Below are 24,452 nucleotides of genomic sequence, written 5' to 3'. Positions count from 1 at the left end.
GTGATTGCGTTAGCTGTGTTGTTGACTAGCTTGTTATTCGGTCTGCACTGTTTGACGTGATTGTAAGTTAGCCGTAGTTGGTTAGCTAGCAAGCAAGGGATGAGAACGTTGCCAGCCAGTATGCTTACCCCCCCTCCATCCCCCCCTCTCTTTTTCTCTCTCTTATTCTTTCTCTCTCTCTCTCTGTCTCTCTCTCTCTGCCCGATGTTCAGCCCGCCCCTCCTCTCTCTCTCTCTCTCTCCCTCTATCTCTCCCTCTCTGTCTCTCTCTCTCTCCCTCTCTCTTTCTGCCCGATGTTCAGCCCCCCCCCTTCTCTCTCTCTGCTGCATTGATGCTGCTACCTCCCTCAGTGATGACATCACCAGGCTCAGTATAGTTCAGCATCCTCCCTGTAGGCAGCAGGCAGGCAGTCAACAGAACAGATACATTTTGTCTTCCAGCACTCAACGCAAAACCCTTCTTGTTTCATCAAACCCTCCCTGGACCTCAGGCTATAGCAGGGTTTCTAGGCTATACTATAATAATACCCTCTAGCGGTCGTGGTGTTCTTTCTACCTTGAGTCTTCTTCCTGCTTGGAGGGAGGAGGGGAGAAAAGAAGGGAAGTGGGCTGGCAGCTGGTCTGTGACAGTCAGTCAGACAGAGAGAGAGCGAGAGAAAGAGAGACAGAGCTGGAAGACAGACAATTAACAGAAGAGGAGAGCAGAGCAAACACGCTTCTTAAACCGGACGGGGCATTAAAGAGGTAGGATCCATTGTTCTGGTACTAATGCAGTATTCACAGGGCAGTGTTTGTTTGGTGTTGTGTCTCCTGGGGCTGGGAAGGGAGGAAAGGATTGTGATGGGGTGCGGCTATAAAGGAGCTGTCAGCTCAGACCATGTAGGATGGATGGAAAACTAGCGGCTTAAATATAATAGATCATTTTCTCTGGAACCTATATATTGTCCTTTCCTAGTATAATGTTGAGCTGGTTGACAATAAGAATGTCATTCAGGAGGTAGACTAGGCAGCAACATCAGTTGACAAACTCATTTAGAATTTGCCTTTTTTTTTTTTTTTTTATTACGTTACAATTGAATTGTGCCTGGGACAATTTAATAGCCCTACACGTTGAATCATCCTGAAATGTCCGTTTCAATTGACAGCCTACGTCTAAACTACGGCCATGTGTTGTAGTCTATGATAAAAAAATAAAAAAATGACGTGGGGAGTAAATTGTAGGCTAACATTAGATCGTGATAAACTCCCACGATGCATGTCCTGTTTACCTGCGTTTTTATTTCACACAACACGTATATCCTCGTAATTACAGTCTCTCTCCAGATGCATTCTCATGCCAGATGAAGCCTTAAAACCAGCCTATACCTATAATAAGGTAGAGGGGCAGGTAGACGAGTGGTTAGAGCGTCGGGCCAGTTATCAAAAGGTCTCTAGTTCGTAAGGTGTGAAATCTGTCGCACTTCAGCAAGGCACTTGACCCGAATTGCTCTTGGGTCGCCGTTGATAATTGCAGACCCCGCTCTCCGAGGGTCTCAGGGAGTTTTGGGATATGCCCAAAAAATCAGACATGAGTATTAATACGTAATGAACGTGTCGGGACGAGACAGACAGGCCGTTTTTCTCAGCCAGTCGAAATCATGAATCAGCATTATTTTTGATGGATATATACAAAGAAATGTCAATAGAAAACCGGTCAAATGAAACGAAGTGCAGCTAATTTGCGGTCTTTCTACATTCAGTTTGAAGTGATTGTGGTTGCCGTGTTGTTGGCTAGCTCCTCTGAACAACATTCCTGACCAAATAGCATTTTCTATGCCAGGTGAAATCACGCCTCATTAGCTTATTGTTATGGATGTATCCAAATAAATGTCACTAGAAAACAGCTGAAACAAATGCAAATGCAGCTACTTTGCTGTTATTCTGTCTGCACTGTTTGACGTGACTGTAAATTAGCCGTAGTTGGCTAGCTAGCTAGCAAGGGATAAGAACGTTGCCAGCCAGTATGGCAATAGAACATTTAGAACCAACGACTGGTTCATAGATAAAGAACCAAAATACTGAACGACTGGGTCGCGTCCATAGATACAGAACCAAAATACTGAACGACTGGGTCGCGTCCATAGATACAGAACCAAAATACTGAACGACTGGGTCGCGTACATAGATACAGAACCAAAATACTGAACGACTGGGTCGCGTCTCTAGTAACCGAAACCATTAGAACGACCGACCAGCCGGTTTGGCTAGCAACCTTAGATTTAGTCTTGGGCCTAACAACACCCGTGTCAATACATCTTCCAAACTCTGGATTTTCTGGCATTATCACTTCAGTAACCATAGGTCATACATTATGTCAATGACATTTTTCTACACAGTATTGGTTTCCTAAAAGACGTTACCCGCCATTCTACCTTTTATAGTTTCATTGGCCAAGCTGAAACATAATGTTGGACTGCTGCAAGTAGGCCAGCCTACAAAACACATCAGAATTGTTATGTATTTTTACCTTTGCAATGAAATCTACGCTTTTCCACCAAAGCAATCTGTATTTATTTCTCAATTCACTTCGGTTTGACACCACCTCACCTATATGTCCAGGGCTACAGGTAGGTCTACTAGGAAGCCTAACTACTGTAGACTGAGTAGTCTTACTGACGGTAGGTCTACATGGAAGTCTTACTGCTGGTAGATCTACATGGAAGTCTTACTGCTGGTAGGTCTACATGGAAGTCTTACTGCTGGTAGGTCTACATGGAAGTCTTACTGCTGGTAGGTCTACATGGACGTCTTACTGCTGATAGGTCTACATGGACGTCTTACTGCTGATAGGTCTACATGGACGTCTTACTGCTGATAGGTCTACATGGAAGTCTAACTACTGTAGACTGAGTAGTCTTACTGCTGGTAGGTCTACATGGACGTCTTTCTGCTGATAGGTCTACATGGAAGTCTTTCTGCTGATAGGTCTACATGGAAGTCTTTCCACTGGTAGGTCTATATGGAAGTCTTACTGCTGTAGACTGAGAGGTCTTACTACTGGTAGGTCTATATGGAAGTATTTCTGCGAGTAGGTCTACATGGAAGTCTTACTGCTGGTAGGTCTACATGGAAGTCTTACTGCTGATAGGTCTACATTGAAGTCTTACTGCTGGTGGGTCTACATGGAAGTCTTACTGCTGATAGGTCTACATGGAAGTCTTACTGCTGATAGGTCTACATGGAAGTCTTACTGCTGATAGGTCTACATGGAAGTCTTACTGCTGGTAGGTCTACATGGAAGTCTTACTGCTGATAGGTCTACATGGAAGTCTTACTGCTGATAGGTCTACATGGAAGTCTTACTGCTGATAGGTCTACATGGAAGTCTTACTGCTGGTAGGTCTACATGGAAGTCTTACTGCTGATAGGTCTACATGGAAGTCTTACTGCTGGTAGGTCTACATGGAAGTCTTACTGCTGATAGGTCTACATGGAAGTCTTACTGCTGATAGGTCTACATGGAAGTCTTACTGCTGATAGGTCTACATGGAAGTCTTACTGCTGATAGGTCTACATGGAAGTCTTACTGCTGGTAGGTCTACATGGAAGTCTTACTGCTGATAGGTCTACATGGACGTCTTACTGCTGGTAGGTCTACATGGAAGTCTTACTACTGATAGATCTACATGGAAGTCTTCCTGCTTGTAGGTCTAGATGGAAGTCTTACTGCTGATAGTTCTAGATGGAATATTATGGGGTCAACATAATATGATATACAGTAGTTGCTACTTGCTCTCATTTTGGGAGGCAGACGTACGATTCCAAATCACAACATCATGGGACCTCTACACCTGCATTGCTCGCTGTTTGGGGTTTTAGGCTGGGTTTCTGTACAGCACTTTGAGACATCAGCTGATGTACGAAGGGCTTTATAAATACATTTGATTTGATTTGATTTGATGGGAGTGGGACTGTACGTGGGCCTATTGTGAGAACTGATTCAAATGATTCATTACAGCATTTTAGTACCATACTGAGTCAAATAGTTATAGTCCTAGGTTACAATTGGTTATGGTAATAGTTTACCATTGGGAACTGGTTATAATGGTAGGGTCGCTAATCTCATTCCAAAATCATGGGCCTTAATCATGTTGCTATCCACTCTTCTGGGAAGGCTTTCCACTAGATTTTGGAAGATTTCTGCGGAGATTTGCTTTCATTCAGCCACAACATCACAAAGTCACTGAGCTCTTCGTTACGGGTCATTCTACTGCCAATGTTCGTCTATGGAGATTGGATGGCTGTGTGCTCGATTTTATACACCTTTCAGCAACAGGTGTGGCTGAAATAGCTGAATCCACTAATTTGAAGGGGTGTCCACATACTCTTGTATATATAGTGTATATTGAATACTATGTACCTTATGCCCTTATTAGTAAACCTATTCAAGGCACGCTATGGGCCTTTGTGGCCATTAGCCATTCAGGATAAAGGAAATACATCCTGGTCTGGTGTGACAAAGCAGTTTTTACACCATCAGTCATTAGTGTTGCATCAATATGCTACAGGCTTATCAATATGCTGCAGGCTTGTCAATATGCTAAAGGCTTGTCAATATGCTACAGGCTTGTCAATATGCTACAGGCTTGTCAATATGCTACAGGCTTGTCAATATGCTACAGGCTTGTCAATATGCTACAGGCTTGTCAATATGCTAAAGGCTTGTCAATATGCTACAGGCTTGTCAATATGCTACAGGCTTGTCAATATGCTACAGGCTTGTCAATATGCTACAGGCTTGTCAATATGCTACAGGCTTGTCAATATGCTACAGGCTTTTTAATATGCTGCAGGCTTGTCAATATGCTACAGGCTTGTCAATATGCTACAGGCTTTTCAATATGCTACAGGCTTGTCAATATGCTACAGGCTTGTCAATATGCTACAGGCTTGTCAATATGCTACAGGCTTATCAATATGCTACAGGCTTGTCAATATGCTACAGGCTTGTCAATATGCTACAGGCTTGTCAATATGCTACAGGCTTGTCAATATGCTAAAGGCTTGTCAATATGCTACAGGCTTGTCAATATGCTACAGGCTTGTCAATATGCTACAGGCTTGTCAATATGCTACAGGCTTGTCAATATGCTACAGGCTTGTCAATATGCTAAAGGCTTGTCAATATGCTACAGGCTTGTCAATATGCTACAGGCTTGTCAATATGCTAAAGGCTTGTCAATATGCTACAGGCTTGTCAATATGCTACAGGCTTGTCAATATGCTAAAGGCTTGTCAATATGCTACAGGCTTGTCAATATGCTACAGGCTTGTCAATATGCTACAGGCTTGTCAATATGCTACAGGCTTGTCAATATGCTACAGGCTTGTCAATATGCTAAAGGCTTGTCAATATGCTACAGGCTTGTCAATATGCTGCAGGCTTGTCAATATGCTACAGGCTTGTCAATATGCTACAGGCTTTTTAATATGCTGCAGGCTTGTCAATATGCTACAGGCTTGTCAATATGCTACAGGCTTGTCAAAATGCTACAGGCTTGTCAATATGCTACAGGCTTGTCAATATGCTACAGGCTTGTCAATATGCTACAGGCTTATCAATATGCTACAGGCTTGTCAATATGCTACAGGCTTGTCAATATGCTACAGGCTTGTCAATATGCTGCAGGCTTGTCAATATGCTACAGGCGTATCAATATGCTACAGGCTTTTTAATATGCTGCAGGCTTGTCAATATGCTACCGGCTTGTCAATATGCTACAGGCTTTTCAATATGCTACAGGCTTGTCAATATGCTACAGGCTTGTCAATATGCTACAGGCTTGTCAATATGCTACAGGCTTGTCAATATGCTACAGGCTTATCAATATGCTACAGGCTTGTCAATATGCTACAGGCTTGTCAATATGCTACAGGCTTGTCAATATGCTACAGGCTTGTCAATATGCTACAGGCGTATCAATATGCTACAGGCTTGTCAATATGCTACAGGCTTGTCAATATGCTACAGGCTTGTCAATATGCTACAGACTTGTCAATACGCTACAGGCTTGTCAATATGCTACAGGCTTGTCAATATCCTACAGGCTTGTCAATATGCTATAGGTTTATTATTTTTCTGCATGTACTTCTATGTCAGATAATTGCATCATTTCAGATGGTTTGTCGTCGTTTCAAACAAAAAGCGATATTAATGATGCCAACAGTGAGGCGTCTGAATTATTGTTCACTACTGAAATATGTAATGACTTGTAAAGATTTGCAGGTTGACTTTGAGAGCACACAAACACATCTCTAATAGAGCGTGTAATCTATCCTTTTACAACGACCGCTGAGCATGTAATCTATCCTCTTATAACGACCGCTGAGCATGTAATCTATCCTCTTATAACGACCGCTGAGCATGTAATCTATCCTCTTATAACGACCGCTGAGCGTGTAATCTATCCTCTTATAACGACCGCTGAGTGTGTCATCTATCCTCTTATAACGACCGCTGAGCGTGTAATCTATCCTTTTACAACGACCGCTGAGCATGTAATCTATCCTCTTATAACGACCGCTGAGCATGTAATCTATCCTCTTATAACGACCGCTGAGCGTGTAATCTATCCTCTTACAACGACCGCTGAGCATGTAATCTATCCTCTTATAACGACCGCTGAGCATGTAATCTATCCTCTTACAACGACTGCTGAGCATGTAATCTATCCTCTTATAACGACCGCTGAGCGTGTAATCTATCCTCTTACAACGACCGCTGAGCATGTAATCTATCCTCTTATAACGACCGCTGAGCATGTAATCTATCCTCTTATAACGACCGCTGAGCGTGTAATCTATCCTCTTACAACGACCGCTGAGCATGTAATCTATCCTCTTATAACGACCGCTGAACATGTAATCTATTCTCTTATAACGACCGCTGAGCATGTAATCTATCCTCTTACAACGACCGCTGAGCGTGTAATCTATCCTCTTACTACGACCGCTGAGCATGTAATCTATCCTCTTACAACGACCGCTGAGCGTGTAATCTATCCTCTTACAACGACCGCTGAGCATGTAATCTATCCTCTTATAACGACCGCTGAGCGTGTAATCTACCCTCTTATAACGACCGCTGAGCATGTAATCTATCCTCTTATAACGACCGCTGAGCATGTAATCTATCCCCTTACAACGACCGCTGAGCGTGTAATCTATCCTCTTACAACGACCGCTGAGTGTGTCATCTATCCTCTTACAACGACAGCTGAGCGTGTCATCTATCCTCTTATAACGACCGCTGAGCGTGTAATCTATCCTCTTATAACGACCGCTGAGCATGTAATCTATCCTCTTACAACGACCGCTGAGCATGTAATCTATCCTCTTATAACGACTGCTGAGCATGTAATCTATGCTCTTACAACGACCGCTGAGCATGTAATCTATCCTCTTATAACGACCGCTGAGCATGTAATCTATCCTCTTATAACGACCGCTGAGCGTGTAATCTATCCTCTTACAACGACCGCTGAGCGTGTAATCTACCCTCTTATAACGACCGCTGAGCGTGTAATCTATCCTCTTATAACGACCGCTGAGCGTGTAATCTACCCTCTTACAACGACCGCTGAGCATGTAATCTATCCTCTTATAACGACCGCTGAGCATGTAATCTATCCTCTTACAACGACCGCTGAGCATGTAATCTATCCTCTTATAACGACCGCTGAGCATGTAATCTATCCTCTTACAACGACCGCTGAGCATGTAATCTATCCTCTTATAACGACCGCTGAGCATGTAATCTATCCTCTTACAACGACCGCTGAGCATGTAATCTATCCTCTTACAACGACCGCTGAGCATGTAATCTATCCTCTTATAACGACCGCTGAGCATGTAATCTATCCTCTTATAACGACCGCTGAGCGTGTAATCTATCCTCTTATAACGACCGCTGAGCGTGTAATCTACCCTCTTATAACGACCGCTGAGCATGTAATCTATCCTCTTATAACGACCGCTGAGCGTGTAATCTATCCTCTTATAACGACCGCTGAGCATGTAATCTACCCTCTTATAACGACCGCTGAGCATGTAATCTATCCTCTTATAACGACCGCTGAGCATGTAATCTATCCTCTTACAACGACCGCTGAGCATGTAATCTATCCTCTTATAACGACCGCTGAGCATGTAATCTATCCTCTTACAACGACCGCTGAGCATGTAATCTATCCTCTTATAACGACCGCTGAGCATGTAATCTATCCTCTTTAACGACCGCTGAGCATGTAATCTATCCTCTTTAACGACCGCTGAGCGTGTAATCTATCCTCTTATAACGACCGCTGAGCGTGTAATCTATCCTCTTATAACGACCGCTGAACATGTAATCTATCCTCTTATAACGACCGCTGAGCATGTAATCTATCCTCTTATAACGACCGCTGAGCATGTAATCTATCCTCTTATAACGACCGCTGAGCGTGTAATCTACCCTCTTATAACGACCGCTGAGCATGTAATCTATCCTCTTATAACGACCGCTGAGCATGTAATCTATCCTCTTATAACGACCACTGAGCATGTAATCTACCCTCTTATAACGACCGCTGAGCATGTAATCTATCCTCTTATAACGACCGCTGAGCGTGTAATCTATCCTCTTATAACGACCATTGAGCGTGTAATCTATCCTCTTATAACGACCGCTGAGCATGTAATCTATCCTCTTATAACGACCGCTGAGCATGTCGTTGTACCGTATGCAACTAATTGATATGTCATTTCTATTTAATTGTAATTGAACTGTATGCAACTAATTGATACTAATTGCTGTAGAAAACCTGTCTATCCTCATCTCATCATTCTAGTAATTTTACTCCTATATCTCCTGTATTCTCCTATATCTCCTGTATTCTCCTATATCTCCTGTATTCTCCTATATCTCTTGTATTCATCTATATCTCCTGTATTCTCCTGTATTCTCCTATATCTCCTGTATTCTCCTATATCTCCTGTATTCTCCTATATCTCCTCTATTCTTCTATAGCTCCTGTATTCTCCTATATCTCCTGTATTCTCCTATATCTCCTGTATTCTCCTATATCTCCTGTATTCTCCTATATCTCCTCTATTCTCCTACAGCTCCTGTATTCTCCTATATCTCCTGTATTCTCCTGTATTCTCCTATATCTCCTATATTCTCCTATATCTCCTGTATTCTCCTGTATTCTCTTGTATTCTCGAAGCCTAGAACCCTGGTCTAGTCTATGGTCTCTGTGTTGTGACTGACAGACTGACAGACTGACTGACTGACTGGTCTGGTCTCTGTTGGTTTATTTTAAAACGGAGTCACATTGAGACCCGGGTCTCTTTTCTAAATGAGCCCTGCAGTAACCTTGGGTTTGCTGTGTGACTGACTTACTGACTGTCTGGTTGCTGTGTTGTGTCACCATGCTTCAGTTCGGCTGGCGCTAACGGAACTCGACTAACAGAACTCGACTAACGGAACTCGACTAACGGAACTCGGCTAACGGAACTCGGCTAACGGAACTCGGCTAACGGAACTCGGCTAACGGAACTCAGCTAACGGAACTCGGCTAACAGAACTCGGCTAGTCAAACCCAATGAGTGTGCTCACATACTCTCGCCGTAGCCAGTATACGCTTCCTCAAAATAGTCAGAATTAATCGAAGATAACTCAAGAAATCTCTCGTTAATTTTGACGTTTTTTGCAGAGAAAATCTTAGTCGCGCAATTTGACATTTAACTAAGATGTTTGATACGGTATTTCTCAATGAAATAATCTGCATGAAGACGAGTCATTTCTCGTTGAATGGAAACATATGCTTTATTGAAGTATTCCTACTCTTGACCAATCACCGACGAAGGGACAACGACTTCAGCTATCGGCTTCAGCTTCTAGAAACATCTAGTGCCTCTAGAAACATGTAGTGCGCCCGAACAGCCGGGGGAAAAAAACGAACAAACTCTTCCAAACTTATTCGGCTGAGAAGCATGCCCTTATTGGGCCAGTGTGACTGGCTGACTGACTGGCTGACTGACTGGCTGACTGACTGGTCTGTCTGTCTCTGTGTCATTGGACCAGGCTGACTGACTGACTGACTGACTGACTGGCTGGCTGGTCTGTCTGTGTCATTGGACCAGGGTGACTGACTGACTGACTGGCTGACTGACTGGTCTGTCTGTGTTATTGGACCAGGGTCACTGACTGACTGGCTGACTGACTGACTGGCTGGCTGACTGGTCTGTCTGTGTTATTGGACCAGGGTGACTGACTGGCTGGCTGACTGGTCTGTCTGTCTCTGTGTTATTGGACCAGGCTGACTGACTGACTGGCTGACTGGTCTGTCTGTGTTATTGGACCAGGGTGACTGACTGACTGGCTGGCTGACTGGTCTGTCTGTGTTATTGGACCAGGGTGACTGACTGGCTGGCTGACTGGTATGTCTGTCTCTGTGTTATTGGACCAGGCTGACTGACTGACTGGCTGACTGGTCTGTCTGTGTTATTGGACCAATGTGACTGACTGACTGGCTGGCTGACTGACTGGCTGGCTGACTGGTCTGTCTGTGTTATTGGACCAGGGTGACTGACTGACTGGCTGGCTGACTGACTGGCTGGCTGACTAGTCTGTCTCTGTGTTATTGGACCAGGCTGACTGACTGACTAGTCTCTGTGTTATTGGACCAGGGTGACTGAATGGTCTGTCTCTGTGTTATTGGACCAGGGTAATCCTAGTGAGCGGCCTGTCATTCAGCTGTGGCTGCACTTCTATTGTTGCCGCTAGGCTAGGATCCCATCTCCCCTCGGCTGGAGCTGACCAGGCATGCTCCTTTCATGAGACAGCCAGCCACACAGTCAGGCGCCCTCTATTGTAGTCCACTGGCGGTGGTCTGGACCAGGGGGGCGGGGGGTGAGGCCTTGTTTGTACACAGATTGATTTAATTGAATGACAGGTCCTAGTCTGTGACTGACAGTTAACAAAAATCAAGTACCTGGTCAACCGAGATTAAACAGGTCCAGGTGTCACAGTGTCTCTTCTGAACATCTCTCTCCTCCTTCTCTCTCTCTCTCTCTCTCTCTCTCTCTCTCTCTCTCTCTCTTTGTCTCTCTCTTTCTCTGTTTGTCTCTCTCTCTCTCTCTCTCTCTCTCTCTCTCTCTCTCTCTCTCTCTCTCTCTCTCTCTCTTTGTCTCTCTCTTTCTCTGTTTGTCTCTCTCTCTCTCTCTCTCTCTCTCTCTCTCTCTCTCTCTCTCTCTCTCTCTCTCTTTGTCTCTCTCTTTCTCTCTTTGTCTCTCTCTTTCTCTCTCTCTCTGTCTCTCTCTCAATTCAATTCAATTCAATTCAATTGACTTTATTGACATGGTAGGTTCGTTATTACTTACATTGTCAAAGTATACATATCGAAAAATAAAAATCAAATATATATGTATATATATACAAAATATATATATATTTATATATAAATAAATGGTGGGACCAACAGCAATAATAACAGTAGTAGTGGACATGGGATTACCATTAACAACAACAACAATATTAATCAGAACATCAATAAATTAAAGCAACAGTAGTAGACCAGTGTCAATATGACTTGAGAAGACATATGAGAGAGAGAGAGAGAGAGAGAGAGAGAGAGAGAGAGAGAAGGAGGAGAGAGATGTTCAGAAGAGACACTGTGACACCTGGACCTGTTTAATCTCGGTTGACCAGGTACTTGATTTTTGTTAACTGTCAGTCACAGACTAGGACCTGTCATTCAAGAAGACATCTTTCTCTCTTTGTCTCTCTCTCTCTCTCTCTCTCTCTTTGTCTCTCTCTTTCTCTGTTTGTCTCTCTCTTTCTGTCTCTCTCTCTCTCTTTGTCTCTCTCTGTCTCTCTCTCTCTGTCTCTCTTTCTCTGTTTGTCTCTCTCTTTCTCTCTTTGTCTCTCTCTTTCTCTCTCTCTCTCTTTGTCTCACTCTTTTTCTGTTTGTCTCTCTCTTTCTCTCTTTGTCTCACTCTTTCTCTGTTTGTCTCTCTCTTTCTCTCTTTGTCTCTCTTTCTCTGTTTGTCTCTCTCTTTCTATCTTTGTCTCTCTCTTTCTCTCTGTCTCTGTTTCTCTCCATTTCAATTTAAGGGCTTATTCTCTCTCTCTCCCTCTGCTGTCTCTCTCTCTCTCTCTCTCTCTCTCTCTCTCTCTCTCTCTCTCTCTCTCTCTCTCTCTCTCTCTCTCTCTCTGTCTCTGTCTCTCTCTCTCTCTGCTGTCTCTCTCTCTCTCTCTGTCTCTCTCTCTGCTCTCTCTCTCTCTCTGTCTCTGTCTCTCTCTGTCTCTGTCTCTCTCTCTCTCTCTCTGCTGTCTTACAGTTCAGTGTTATCTCCCTTAAATGAGATTATAGATTTCAGAGTGCTTGATGACTCTCGGAGGAGTAGGTTGCCATAGTGATATGGATGGACAGAGCAGTGGGAGGGAGTCTACAGTTTTAGTGGTCTCAGATCTTGGCTAATATCTTATCCTAAAGCTAAACTGATGTCAAGCTTTGTGCTTCCAGTAGAGAAGCTTCCTGAATCAATATCCCCTCTTCTGTTTTATCTTAATGGATTCACAGCAGAAGGGCTCTGTAATCTGGGACGTGGTTAAAGTAGTGCACTATGTAGGGAATAGGGTGCCATAGAACTCTAGTCAAAAGTAGTGCACTATGTAGGGGAATAGGGTGCATTTTAGGACGCAAACCTGGCAGGTTAGTGGTGACACATCATAGAGACACTACAAAATACTTAATACTTACTTTGTTGTCGATGGATCGGTCACCATCCTCCGTTCGTCTGCCCTTTCGTTCACACTTTAGTCACACGCGATATCTCAGACAGCACTCGTCCTATTTTGACAAAACTTGGGTGAATAACGTGTCTTGCCATAGAGATCTGTCATTTACAAAATGACACTGATTGGCCCAAGGCTGGAGCTATAGTAATTTACTGAGTCAGACCAGAGAGGAAGAGACACAACGAGAGAGACAAATGGGACCAAAATGCTTTTGTTTGGAGAGTGTCGAACTTGTTTAACAAACATTTGTAAAGGCTTATTTGCTAGAATATATACGTTTCGTAGTTGTTCGGTTGCTGAGTGTACTGGTAAGTAGGATGAGTTACATCCTGGCAACTTTATGAAAAAACACTTCATATATAAGTGGTGCCTGTTGTTCACACGCATATCTGCCCTCTCATTGGCTAGAATGGTACCACCTGATCTCGCCTCCTCCCGACTGCCTTCTATTCTGAGAAAGGTGTCTTTAGATAACGTTTCACTCGTTGCCAAAGAGACTGCCATTTTGACCATCTCAATAATCAAACAAGACAAATAGTCAGGCGTCTTTCTGTTGGCGCTAACTCTGCCAAGGTTCGTTGGACAAAGTCTATGAGGAAAATGTATGGCTTTTTTGAAGGGATAAACGGCCGAAAATAATGTCTGTGGTAAAACACAGGCTTAGGAAAAATGTTGTTCTATGAATTAATCTTCATCACCTAACGTATTTTAATTTTGTGAATTTTTTAAACACATAAATCACAAAAAGGTCATGTTAACTGACTGATATTATCATAGAACAAAACATATAAGATCTTAGTCTGTGTTAACCTCAGACATTATTTTCGGCTTTCATTCCAAAACCTTATTCTATCCCTCGTAGGGATGACTGAACGAACCAGACGTGACCTCATCATTCATGGGGGACGACATGTACGAACCAGACGTGACCTCATCCTTCATGGGGGACGACATGTACGAACCAGACGTGACCTCATCATTCATGGGGGACGACATGTACGAACCAGACGTGACCTCATCCTTCATGGGGGACGACATGTACGAACCAGACGTGACCTCATCATTCATGGGGGACGACATGTACGAACCAGACGTGACCTCATCATTCATGGGGGACGACATGTACGAACCAGACGTAACTGCATCTTTCATGGGGGACGACATGTACGAACCAGACGTGACCTCATCATTCATGGGGGACGACATGTACGAACCAGACGTGACCTCATCCTTCATGGGGGACGACATGTACGAACCAGACGTGACCTCATCATTCATGGGGGACGACATGTACGAACCAGACGTGACCTCATCATTCATGGGGGACGACATGTACGAACCAGACGTGACCTCATCATTCATGGGGGACGACATGTACGAACCAGACGTGACCTCATCTTTCATGGGGGACGACATGTACGAACCAGACGTGACCTCATCATTCATGGGGGACGACATGTACGAACCAGACGTGACCTCATCATTCATGGGGGACGACATGTACGAACCAGACGTAACTGCATCATTCATGGGGGACGACATGTACGAACCAGACGTGACCTCATCATTCATGGGGGACGACATGTACGAACCAGGCGTGACCTCATCATTCATTGGGGACGACATGTACGAACCAGACGTAACTGCATCATTCATGGGGGACGACATGTACGAACCAGACGCGACCTCATCTTTCATGGGGGATGACATGTCTAGTGTTGCCTTGTTCTATTTCATTCAGTGGGGAACTTATTCAATTGGAAACCAATTGTAGGGTTTATACACTCATAACTGCATCAAATCAATACCTTAAACCGGGAACGCAACTTTTTCTGGGGACTGGGGTGACATTCCCCCCCCCCCCCCCCCCCCCGCACATTCGGACACCTCCGAACGGTCGGGTAGGCTGTTTTGTCCCCCCCCCCACTTCTAAAACCAAATTTGCTCCCTTGCCTTAAATAGTAACAACTAAGACATTTATACTAGCAATACCCAGGGTCATATTTAGAGAGTTGGGCCAACTTTTAAAATGGATGACATGTTAGCAACTTTTATTTAGCATTCCATTTATCCATTAATGACGTGCATTTGGAGTCTTGTACATAGCATTGTTTAAATAAATAAAAATCTGTGAACAGCTATTGGTCAATATTGCCCGCGAGGAGCTAATATGGCTGCCATGGAAAATAGTGCCATGGTTATTTTTATTTAACCTTTTATTTAACTAGGCAAGTCAGTTATGAACTATTTTATAAACTATTCTTATTTTACAATGACAGCCTAACCCGGCCAAACCCTCCCCTAACACGGACGACGCTGGGCCAATTGTACGCCGCCTTATCGGGCCTCCCGATCACGGCCGGTTTTGATACAGCCCGGGTTCGAACCAGGGTCTGTAGTGACACCTCTAGCACTGAGATGCAGTGCCTTAGACCGCTGAGCCTCTCAGGAGCCACATGTAAATGCATCATTGCAGAAACATCAATGTCCTTAATTCTCTAGATATATAGCTCTGGCAATACCTAATGCTTCCAGTAATATGAATTGTGAGGCATCTATGTCGTGCTTATGAAGTCTATATGAAGGCTTTATAAAGCCTTGATGCATCTCAAATAAAGAATTGATGCACTTCAAAATAAAGCCGGACTCTTCTTCTTTTATTTCAGGTGTTGCTATACCCGTCTCCCGGACTCTGTGTTTGGGCCCGTTTTGAGAGGCGCTCTGTGCAGGCTGGTCCTAGGCAGGAGGCACCATGTCCGGGGCCTCTGTGAAGGTGGCGGTGCGGGTCCGCCCCTTCAACTCCAGAGAGATGGGGAAGGACAGCAAATGTATTATCCAGATGTCAGGAAACACAACCAGTGAGTATCACACACACACACACACACACACACACACACACACACACACACACACACACACACACACACACACACACACACACACACACACACACACACACACACACTGTGTAAAACACTGTAATTACTACAGTAACGACAATGTTGTTAAATTTTATTTCATACGTACATTTTCACTTACAGATATGATGTTATGCTAAACCTGAATCACAATGTTAGGCGGCCATTTTGTATCAATGCTATGACTCCACAGTGTTCAGCCAGCCAGATTACACACATTAGTATGCCTCCGCAGTGCACTCAGCCAGCCTTCCACTGGACCAGTCAATTACAGAAAACAAAGGAACAACAGATGACCTGTTGTGGTTGCCTTTACTCATTCGTTTAATGTGGTGGCATTAGGTCATGTGATTTTCACTTTCGAGGGTGGTTTGTTGAACTGTACGGGTTTCTGTCTTTTAATAGATTGGGTTTTCATATGGTTCGAAATTGTACAATAAAATTATAATATTTTTGGGGAAAGGAAGCAATTTACAATTTTTTTTTTGCAAACAGTACAATATTATTGCCTATGCTAGTGTAGCTTGCATGTATGCTGCTATACCAGTGTACAGTTAGGAAACTGTAAGGATCAATAATCACGGTATGGCTAGGCTAGAAAGAGCCCTGCAGACTTTCATATCACCACAAAATACTTTTTTTTTGAGGGGTTTATTACGGCTGGAGTCTGGAAGCATTTTGCTGGTCAGTCACCTGTCTCTTGTGGATTGTCCTGGCCTGGTTTCTTGGGATCCCAGGTTATGGAGATACGTCTTTGCCATGGTGTTGAAGAGATTGCAGAGAGACTTGATATTCAGCCTGTTCAGTAAGGTAAAGCCATTGGTCAATAATAGATTAGCTTCCCTAAAATATTTAGCATATGGCCTAATTTAGCTCCCCCCCCCCCCCCCCCCCCCCCGGTACCCTAGCCTTCTTCATGTCATAGCTGGCTGGAGTCAAAAAACCAAGTCCCTGTACCTTAGCCTTCTTCATGTCATAGCTGGCTGGAGTCAAAAAACCAAGTCCCAATTTCCTCGGACACTCATTGTTGACATACAGAACAGGACCTCTATAAGTGTTGTGAGCATGTGCATCTCAAATGGCACCCTATTCTCTATATAGTGCACTACTTTAGACCAGAGACCTATGGAACCCTATTCTCTATATAGTGCACTACTTTTGACCAGAGCCCTATCGCACCCTATTCCCTATATAGTGCACTCTTTTTGACCAGAGCCCTATGAGAATAGGGTGCGACTTTGGATGCATACCCTGTGTGTTTTAATAAAGTAATTGTAAACGAGATGGCGTGCTAAAACAGATTTAAGTTTAGCCCGGCTGTGCTGCGGTCACAGGTCTATGGACACGACCAAGTCCTTCTAAATGTTCCATGGCGAAACATCTCTTCTTCCTCGTTTGCTAGCTAGCCGACTACGGCGAACACAGTCACGTCAAACAATGCAACCGGAATAACAGCCAAGTAACTTGCGTTTTGCGTTTTGTTTTAAGCTGTTGTGGATACATTCATAACAATGAGCAAATGATGTACGATTTCAACCTGGCACAAGAAAAATAAGGTCTCTCCTCAGGACGCTGTTGTTCAGAGGAGCTAGCGAACAACACATCTAACACAATCACTTCAAACTGAAGCTGGTAAGACAACAAACTAGCTGCATTTCATGTCGTTTGACCAGTTTATCTATTGAAACCTCTTTGTATACAATATACAGCCATAAAAAAATAATGCCGATTCATGATTTCAATTGGCTGAGAATTTTTTTGTTCTTGTTGTCTCTCCTGATTAATTCTCATTATTCTGATTAATTCTCAGTATGACAGTGGAGGTTGAATTTCAATATTGAAATAATGTTTCGATTGTCGAAAGACACACAGCACCGTTTGTACAAACTCCTGTTGTTGAATCCCACATGTTAGGCTGGACATAATGTCTAGATGTTGTTTTTTTACACTGGACATCAAGTTAATGAATTAGCTGGCTGGGCTGATGGGCCAATAGATGAGCAGGGATTTCTCAGATGGGCTGATGGGCCAATAGATGAGCAGGGATTTCTCAGATGGGCTGATGGGCCAATAGATGAGCAGGGATTTCTCAGATGGGCTGATGGGCCAATAGATGAGCAGGGATTTCTCAGATTGGCTGATGGGACAATAGATGAGCAGAGATTTCTCAGGTACTCCATCCTTAGCTACTCTATACTGAACAGAGATAAACCTTAGTATAGAGTATATATGAATATAGGCTGACTAGCCTTATAGGCCCTTCTTACAGTAACTATGACCAGCCTTATAGGCCCTTCTTACAGTAACTATGACCAGCCTTATAGGCCCTTCTTACAGTAACTATGACCAGCCTTATAGGCCCTTCTTACAGTAACTATGACCAGCCTTATAGGCCCTTCTTACAGTAGCTATGACCAGCCTTATAGGCCCTTCTTACAGTAACTATGACCAGCCTTATAGGCCCTGTTATATGGCACTGGCCTCTGTCTCTGCATCTTAACCAGTAGAGAGAGGGAGTGATGGCCATCTCTGCATCTTAACCAGTAGAGAGAGGGAGTGACAGCCATCTCTGCATCTTAACCAGTAGAGAGAGGGAGTGACAGCCATCTCTGCATCTTAACCAGTAGAGAGAGGGAGTGACAGCCATCTCTGCATCTTAACCAGTAGAGAGAGGGAGTGACAGCCATCTCTGCATCTTAACCAGTAGAGAGAGGGAGTGATGGCCATCTCTGCATCTTAACCAGTAGAGAGAGGGAGTGACGGCCATCTCTGCATCATAACCAGTAGAGAGAGGGAGTGACAGCCATCTCTGCATCTTAACCAGTAGAGAGAGGGAGTGACGACCATCTCTGCAGCATAACCAGTAGAGAGAGGGAGTGACGACCATCTCTGCATCTTAACCAGTAGAGAGAGGGAGTGATGGCCATCTCTGCATCTTAACCAGTAGAGAGAGGGAGTGACAGCCATCTCTGCATCTTAACCAGTAGAGAGAGGAGTGACAGCCATCTCTGCATCTTAACCAGTAGAGAGAGGGAGTGACGACCATCTCTGCAGCATAACCAGTAGAGAGAGGGAGTGACGACCATCTCTGCATCTTAACCAGTAGAGAGAGGGAGTGACGGCCATCTCTGCATCATAACCAGTAAAGAGAGGGAGTGACAGCCATCTCTGCAGCATAACCAGTAGAGAGAGGGAATGACAGCCATCTCTGCATCTTAACCAGTAGAGAAGAGGGAGTGATAGCCATCTCTGCAGCATAACCAGTAGAGAGAGGGAGTGACAGCCATCTCTGCATCTTAACCAGTAGAGAAGAGGGAGTGATAGCCATCTCTGCATCATAACCAGTAAAGAGAGGGAGTGAAGGCCATCTCTGCATCTTAACCAGTAGAGAAGAGGGAGTGATAGCCATCTCTGCATCATAACCAGTAAAGAGAGGGAGTGACAGCCATCTCTGTATCTTAACCAGTAGAGAGAGGGAGTGACGACCATCTCTGCATCTTAACCAGTAGAGAGAGGGAGTGACGGCCATCTCTGCAGCATAACCAGTAGAGAGAGGTAGTGACAGCCATCTCTGCATCTTAACCAGTAGAGAGAGGGAGTGACGGCATCTCTGCATCTTAACCAGTAGAGAGAGGGAGTGACGGCCATCTCTGCATCTTAACCAGTAGAGAGAGGGAGTGACAGCCATCTCTGCATCTTAACCAGTAGAGAGAGGGAGTGATGGCCATCTCTGCATCTTAACCAGTAGAGAGAGGGAGTGACGGCCATCTCTGCATCATAACCAGTAGAGAGAGGGAGTGACAGCCATCTCTGCATCTTAACCAGTAGAGAGAGGGAGTGACAGCCATCTCTGTATCTTAACCAGTAGAGAGAGGGAGTGACAGCCATCTCTGTATCTTAACCAGTAGAGAGAGGGAGTGACAGCCATCTCTGTATCTTAACCAGTAGAGAGAGGGAGTGACGGCCATCTCTGCATCTTAACCAGTAGAGAGAGGGAGTGATGGCCATCTCTGTATCTTAACCAGTAGAGAGAGGGAGAGACGACCATCTCTGCATCTTAACCAGTAGAGAGAGGGAGTGACGGCCATCTCTGCATCTTAACCAGTAGAGAGAGGGAGTGATGGCCATCTCTGCATCTTAACCAGTAGAGAGAGGGAGTGAAGGCCATCTCTGCATCTTAACCAGTAGAGAGAGGGAGTGACAGCCATCTCTGCATCTTAACCAGTAGAGAAGAGGGAGTGATAGCCATCTCTGCATCATAACCAGTAAAGAGAGGGAGTGAAGGCCATCTCTGCATCTTAACCAGTAGAGAAGAGGGAGTGATAGCCATCTCTGCATCATAACCAGTAAAGAGAGGGAGTGACAGCCATCTCTGTATCTTAACCAGTAGAGAGAGGGAGTGACGACCATCTCTGCATCTTAACCAGTAGAGAGAGGGAGTGACGGCCATCTCTGCAGCATAACCAGTAGAGAGAGGTAGTGACAGCCATCTCTGCATCTTAACCAGTAGAGAGAGGGAGTGACGGCATCTCTGCATCTTAACCAGTAGAGAGAGGGAGTGACAGCCATCTCTGCATCTTAACCAGTAGAGAGAGGGAGTGACAGCCATCTCTGCATCTTAACCAGTAGAGAGAGGGAGTGATGGCCATCTCTGCATCTTAACCAGTAGAGAGAGGGAGTGACGGCCATCTCTGCATCATAACCAGTAGAGAGAGGGAGTGACAGCCATCTCTGCATCTTAACCAGTAGAGAGAGGGAGTGACAGCCATCTCTGTATCTTAACCAGTAGAGAGAGGGAGTGACAGCCATCTCTGTATCTTAACCAGTAGAGAGAGGGAGTGACAGCCATCTCTGTATCTTAACCAGTAGAGAGAGGGAGTGACGGCCATCTCTGCATCTTAACCAGTAGAGAGAGGGAGTGATGGCCATCTCTGTATCTTAACCAGTAGAGAGAGGGAGAGACGACCATCTCTGCATCTTAACCAGTAGAGAGAGGGAGTGACGGCCATCTCTGCATCTTAACCAGTAGAGAGAGGGAGTGATGGCCATCTCTGCATCTTAACCAGTAGAGAGAGGGAGTGAAGGCCATCTCTGCATCTTAACCAGTAGAGAGAGGGAGTGACAGCCATCTCTGCATCATAACCAGTAGAGAGAGGGAGTGACGACCATCTCTGCATCATAACCAGTAGAGAGAGGGAGTGACGACCATCTCTGCATCATAACCAGTAGAGAGAGGGAGTGAAGGCCATCTCTGCATCTTAACCAGTAGAGAGAGGGAGTGAAGGCCATCTCTGTATCTTAACCAGTAGAGAGAGGGAGTGACAGCCATCTCTGCATCTTAACCAGTAGAGAGAGGGAGTGACGGCCATCTCTGCATCTTAACCAGTAGAGAGAGGGAGTGACGGCCATCTCTGCATCATAACCAGTAAAGAGAGTGAGTGAAGGCCATCTCTGCATCTTAACCAGTAGAGAGAGGGAGTGACAGCCATCTCTGCATCTTAACCAGTAGAGAGAGGGAGTGACAGCCATCTCTGTATCTTAACCAGTAGAGAGAGGGAGTGACAGCCATCTCTGTATCTTAACCAGTAGAGAGAGGGAATGACAGCCATCTCTGTATCTTAACCAGTAGAGAGAGGGGTGACGGCCATCTCTGCATCTTAACCAGTAGAGAGAGGGAGTGACGACCATCTCTGCATCATAACCAGTAGAGAGAGGGAGTGATGGCCATCTCTGCATCTTAACCAGTAGAGAGAGGGAGTGACGACCATCTCTGCATCTTAACCAGTAGAGAGAGGGAGTGATGGCCATCTCTGCATCTTAACCAGTAGAGAGAGGGAGTGACAGCCATCTCTGCATCTTAACCAGTAGAGAGAGGGAGTGACGACCATCTCTGCATCTTAACCAGTAGAGAGAGGGAGTGACAGCCATCTCTGCATCTTAACCAGTAGAGAGAGGGAGTGACGGCATCTCTGCAGCATAACCAGTAGAGAGAGGGAGTGACAGCCATCTCTGCATCTTAACCAGTAGAGAGAGGGAGTGACAGCCATCTCTGTATCTTAACTAGTAGAGAGAGGGAGTGACAGCCATCTCTGTATCTTAACCAGTAGAGAGAGGGAGTGACAGCCATCTCTGTATCTTAACCAGTAGAGAGAGGGAGTGACGGCCATCTCTGCATCTTAACCAGTAGAGAGAGGGAGTGACGGCCATCTCTGCATCTTAACCAGTAGAGAGAGGGAGTGAAGGCCATCTCTGCATCTTAACCAGTAGAGAGAGGGAGTGATGGCCATATCTGCATCTTAACCAGTAGAGAGAGGGAGTGACAGCCATCTCTGCATCATAACCAGTAGAGAGAGGGAGTGACGACCATCTCTGCATCATAACCAGTAGAGAGAGGGAGTGACGACCATCTCTGCATCATAACCAGTAAAGAGAGGGAGTGACGGCATCTCTGCATCTTAACCAGTAGAGAGAGGGAGTGACAGCCATCTCTGCATCTTAACCAGTAAAGAGAGGGAGTGACAGCCATCTCTGTATCTTAACCAGTAGAGAAGAGGGAGTGACAGCCATCTCTGCATCTTAACCAGTAGAGAGAGGGAGTGACGGCCATCTCTGCATCTTAACCAGTAGAGAGAGGGAGTGACAGCCATCTCTGCATCTTAACCAGTAGAGAGAGGGAGTGACAGCCATCTCTGCATCTTAACCAGTAGAGAGAGGGAGTGACGGCATCTCTGCATCTTAACCAGTAGAGAGAGGGAGTGACGACCATCTCTGCATCTTAACCAGTAGAGAGAGGGAGTGACGACCATCTCTGCATCTTAACCAGTAGAGAGAGGGAGTGACAGCCATCTCTGCATCTTAACCAGTAGAGAGAGGGAGTGACGACCATCTCTGCATCTTAACCAGTAGAGAGAGGGAGTGACGGCATCTCTGCATCTTAACCAGTAGAGAGAGGGAGTGACAGCCATCTCTGTATCTTAACCAGTAGAGAGAGGGAGTGACGACCATCTCTGCATCATAACCAGTAGAGAGAGGGAGTGAAGGCCATCTCTGCATCTTAACCAGTAGAGAGAGGGAGTGACGGCATCTCTGTATCTTAACCAGTAGAGAAGAGGGAGTGATAGCCATCTCTGTATCTTAACCAGTAGAGAGAGGGAGTGACAGCCATCTCTGCATCTTAACCAGTAGAGAGAGGGAGTGACAGCCATCTCTGTATCTTAACCAGTAGAGAGAGGGAGTGACGACCATCTCTGCATCATAACCAGTAGAGAGAGGGAGTGACGACCATCTCTGCATCATAACCAGTAGAGAGAGGGAGTGACAGCCATCTCTGTATCTTAACCAGTAGAGAGATGGAGTGACGACCATCTCTGCATCATAACCAGTAGAGAGAGGGAGTGAAGGCCATCTCTGTATCTTAACCAGTAGAGCGAGGGAGTGACGGCCATCTCTGCATCTTAACCAGTAGAGAGAGGGAGTGACGACCATCTCTGCATCTTAACCAGTAGAGAGAGGGAGTGAAGGCCATCTCTGTATCTTAACCAGTAGAGAGAGGGAGTGACAGCCATCTCTGCATCTTAACCAGTAGAGAGAGGGAGTGACGGCCATCTCTGCATCTTAACCAGTAGAGAGAGGGAGTGACGACCATCTCTGCATCATAACCAGTAGAGAGATGGAGTGAAGGCCATCTCTGCATCTTAACCAGTAGAGAGAGGGAGGGAAGGCCATCTCTGTATCTTAACCAGTAGAGAGAGGGAGTGACGACCATCTCTGCATCATAACCAGTAGAGAGAGGGAGTGAAGGCCATCTCTGCAGCATAACCAGTAGAGAGAGTGAGTGACGACCATCTCTGCAGCATAACCAGTAGAGAGAGGGAGTGACGACCATCTCTGCATCTTAACCAGTAGAGAGAGGGAGTGACAGCCATCTCTGCATCTTAACCAGTAGAGAGAGGGAGTGACAGCCATCTCTGCATCTTAACCAGTAGAGAGAGGGAGTGACGACCATCTCTGTATCTTAACCAGTAGAGAGAGGGAGTGACGACCATCTCTGTATCTTAACCAGTAGAGAGAGGGAGTGACAGCCATCTCTGCATCATAACCAGTAGATAGAGGGAGTGACAGCCATCTCTGCATCTTAACCAGTAGAGAGAGGGAGTGACAGCCATCTCTGCATCATAACCAGTAGATAGAGGGAGTGACAGCCATCTCTGCATCTTAACCAGTAGAGAGAGGGAGTGACAGCCATCTCTGCATCTTAACCAGTAGAGAGAGGGAGTGACAGCCATCTCTGCAGCATAACCAGTAGAGAGATGGAGTGACGGCCATCTCTGCATCTTAACCAGTAGAGAGAGGGAGTGACAGCCATCTCTGCATCATAACCAGTAGATAGAGGGAGTGACAGCCATCTCTGCATCTTAACCAGTAGAGAGAGGGAGTGACAGCCATCTCTGCATCTTAACCAGTAGAGAGAGGGAGTGACGGCCATCTCTGCATCTTAACCAGTAGAGGAAGGATAACTTTGGGACGCCCTTGTACTGTAAGATTCCTTCTGTGGTAATCTTCTTTGTGTAGATGCATATATTTACAGTCATCAGGGAGCCGGCCGGGACACCAACAGGACACACAGTCGGATGCTGATGCCACTATTTCACTTCACAGACTTTGTATGTCTGCAAGCACTACATCTTGATTGGCTTCTATGGTAATTACCTG

General features: G+C 45.2%; 1 protein-coding gene across 34 annotated transcripts in view; it reads left to right on the top strand.

The window, feature by feature from the left end:
• The first annotated feature begins 340 nt into the window (after positions 1 to 340).
• Positions 341 to 24,452, top strand: part of LOC129867637 (kinesin-like protein KIF1A) — a 160,041-nt gene continuing 135,929 nt past the window's right edge. For 19 of the 34 annotated variants that reach the window (XM_055941183.1, XM_055941182.1, XM_055941193.1 and 16 more), the window contains exons 1-2: positions 342 to 743; positions 15,489 to 15,680. In XM_055941183.1, coding sequence (XP_055797158.1) covers positions 15,575 to 15,680 — 106 coding nt within the window. In that variant the 5' untranslated portion in view covers positions 342 to 743; positions 15,489 to 15,574. Of the gene's footprint in view, positions 744 to 15,488; positions 15,681 to 24,452 lie in introns of all 34 variants that reach the window. The other 15 variants (XM_055941194.1, XM_055941192.1, XM_055941196.1 and 12 more) reach the window with 3 other exon arrangements.

This window comes from Salvelinus fontinalis, chromosome 12, assembly GCF_029448725.1.
Source record: "Salvelinus fontinalis isolate EN_2023a chromosome 12, ASM2944872v1, whole genome shotgun sequence".
In the NCBI taxonomy this organism is placed as follows: Eukaryota; Metazoa; Chordata; class Actinopteri; order Salmoniformes; family Salmonidae; genus Salvelinus; species Salvelinus fontinalis.
Note: the sequence above shows the minus strand (reverse complement) of the source record. Positions and strands in the feature narration are given on the sequence as shown.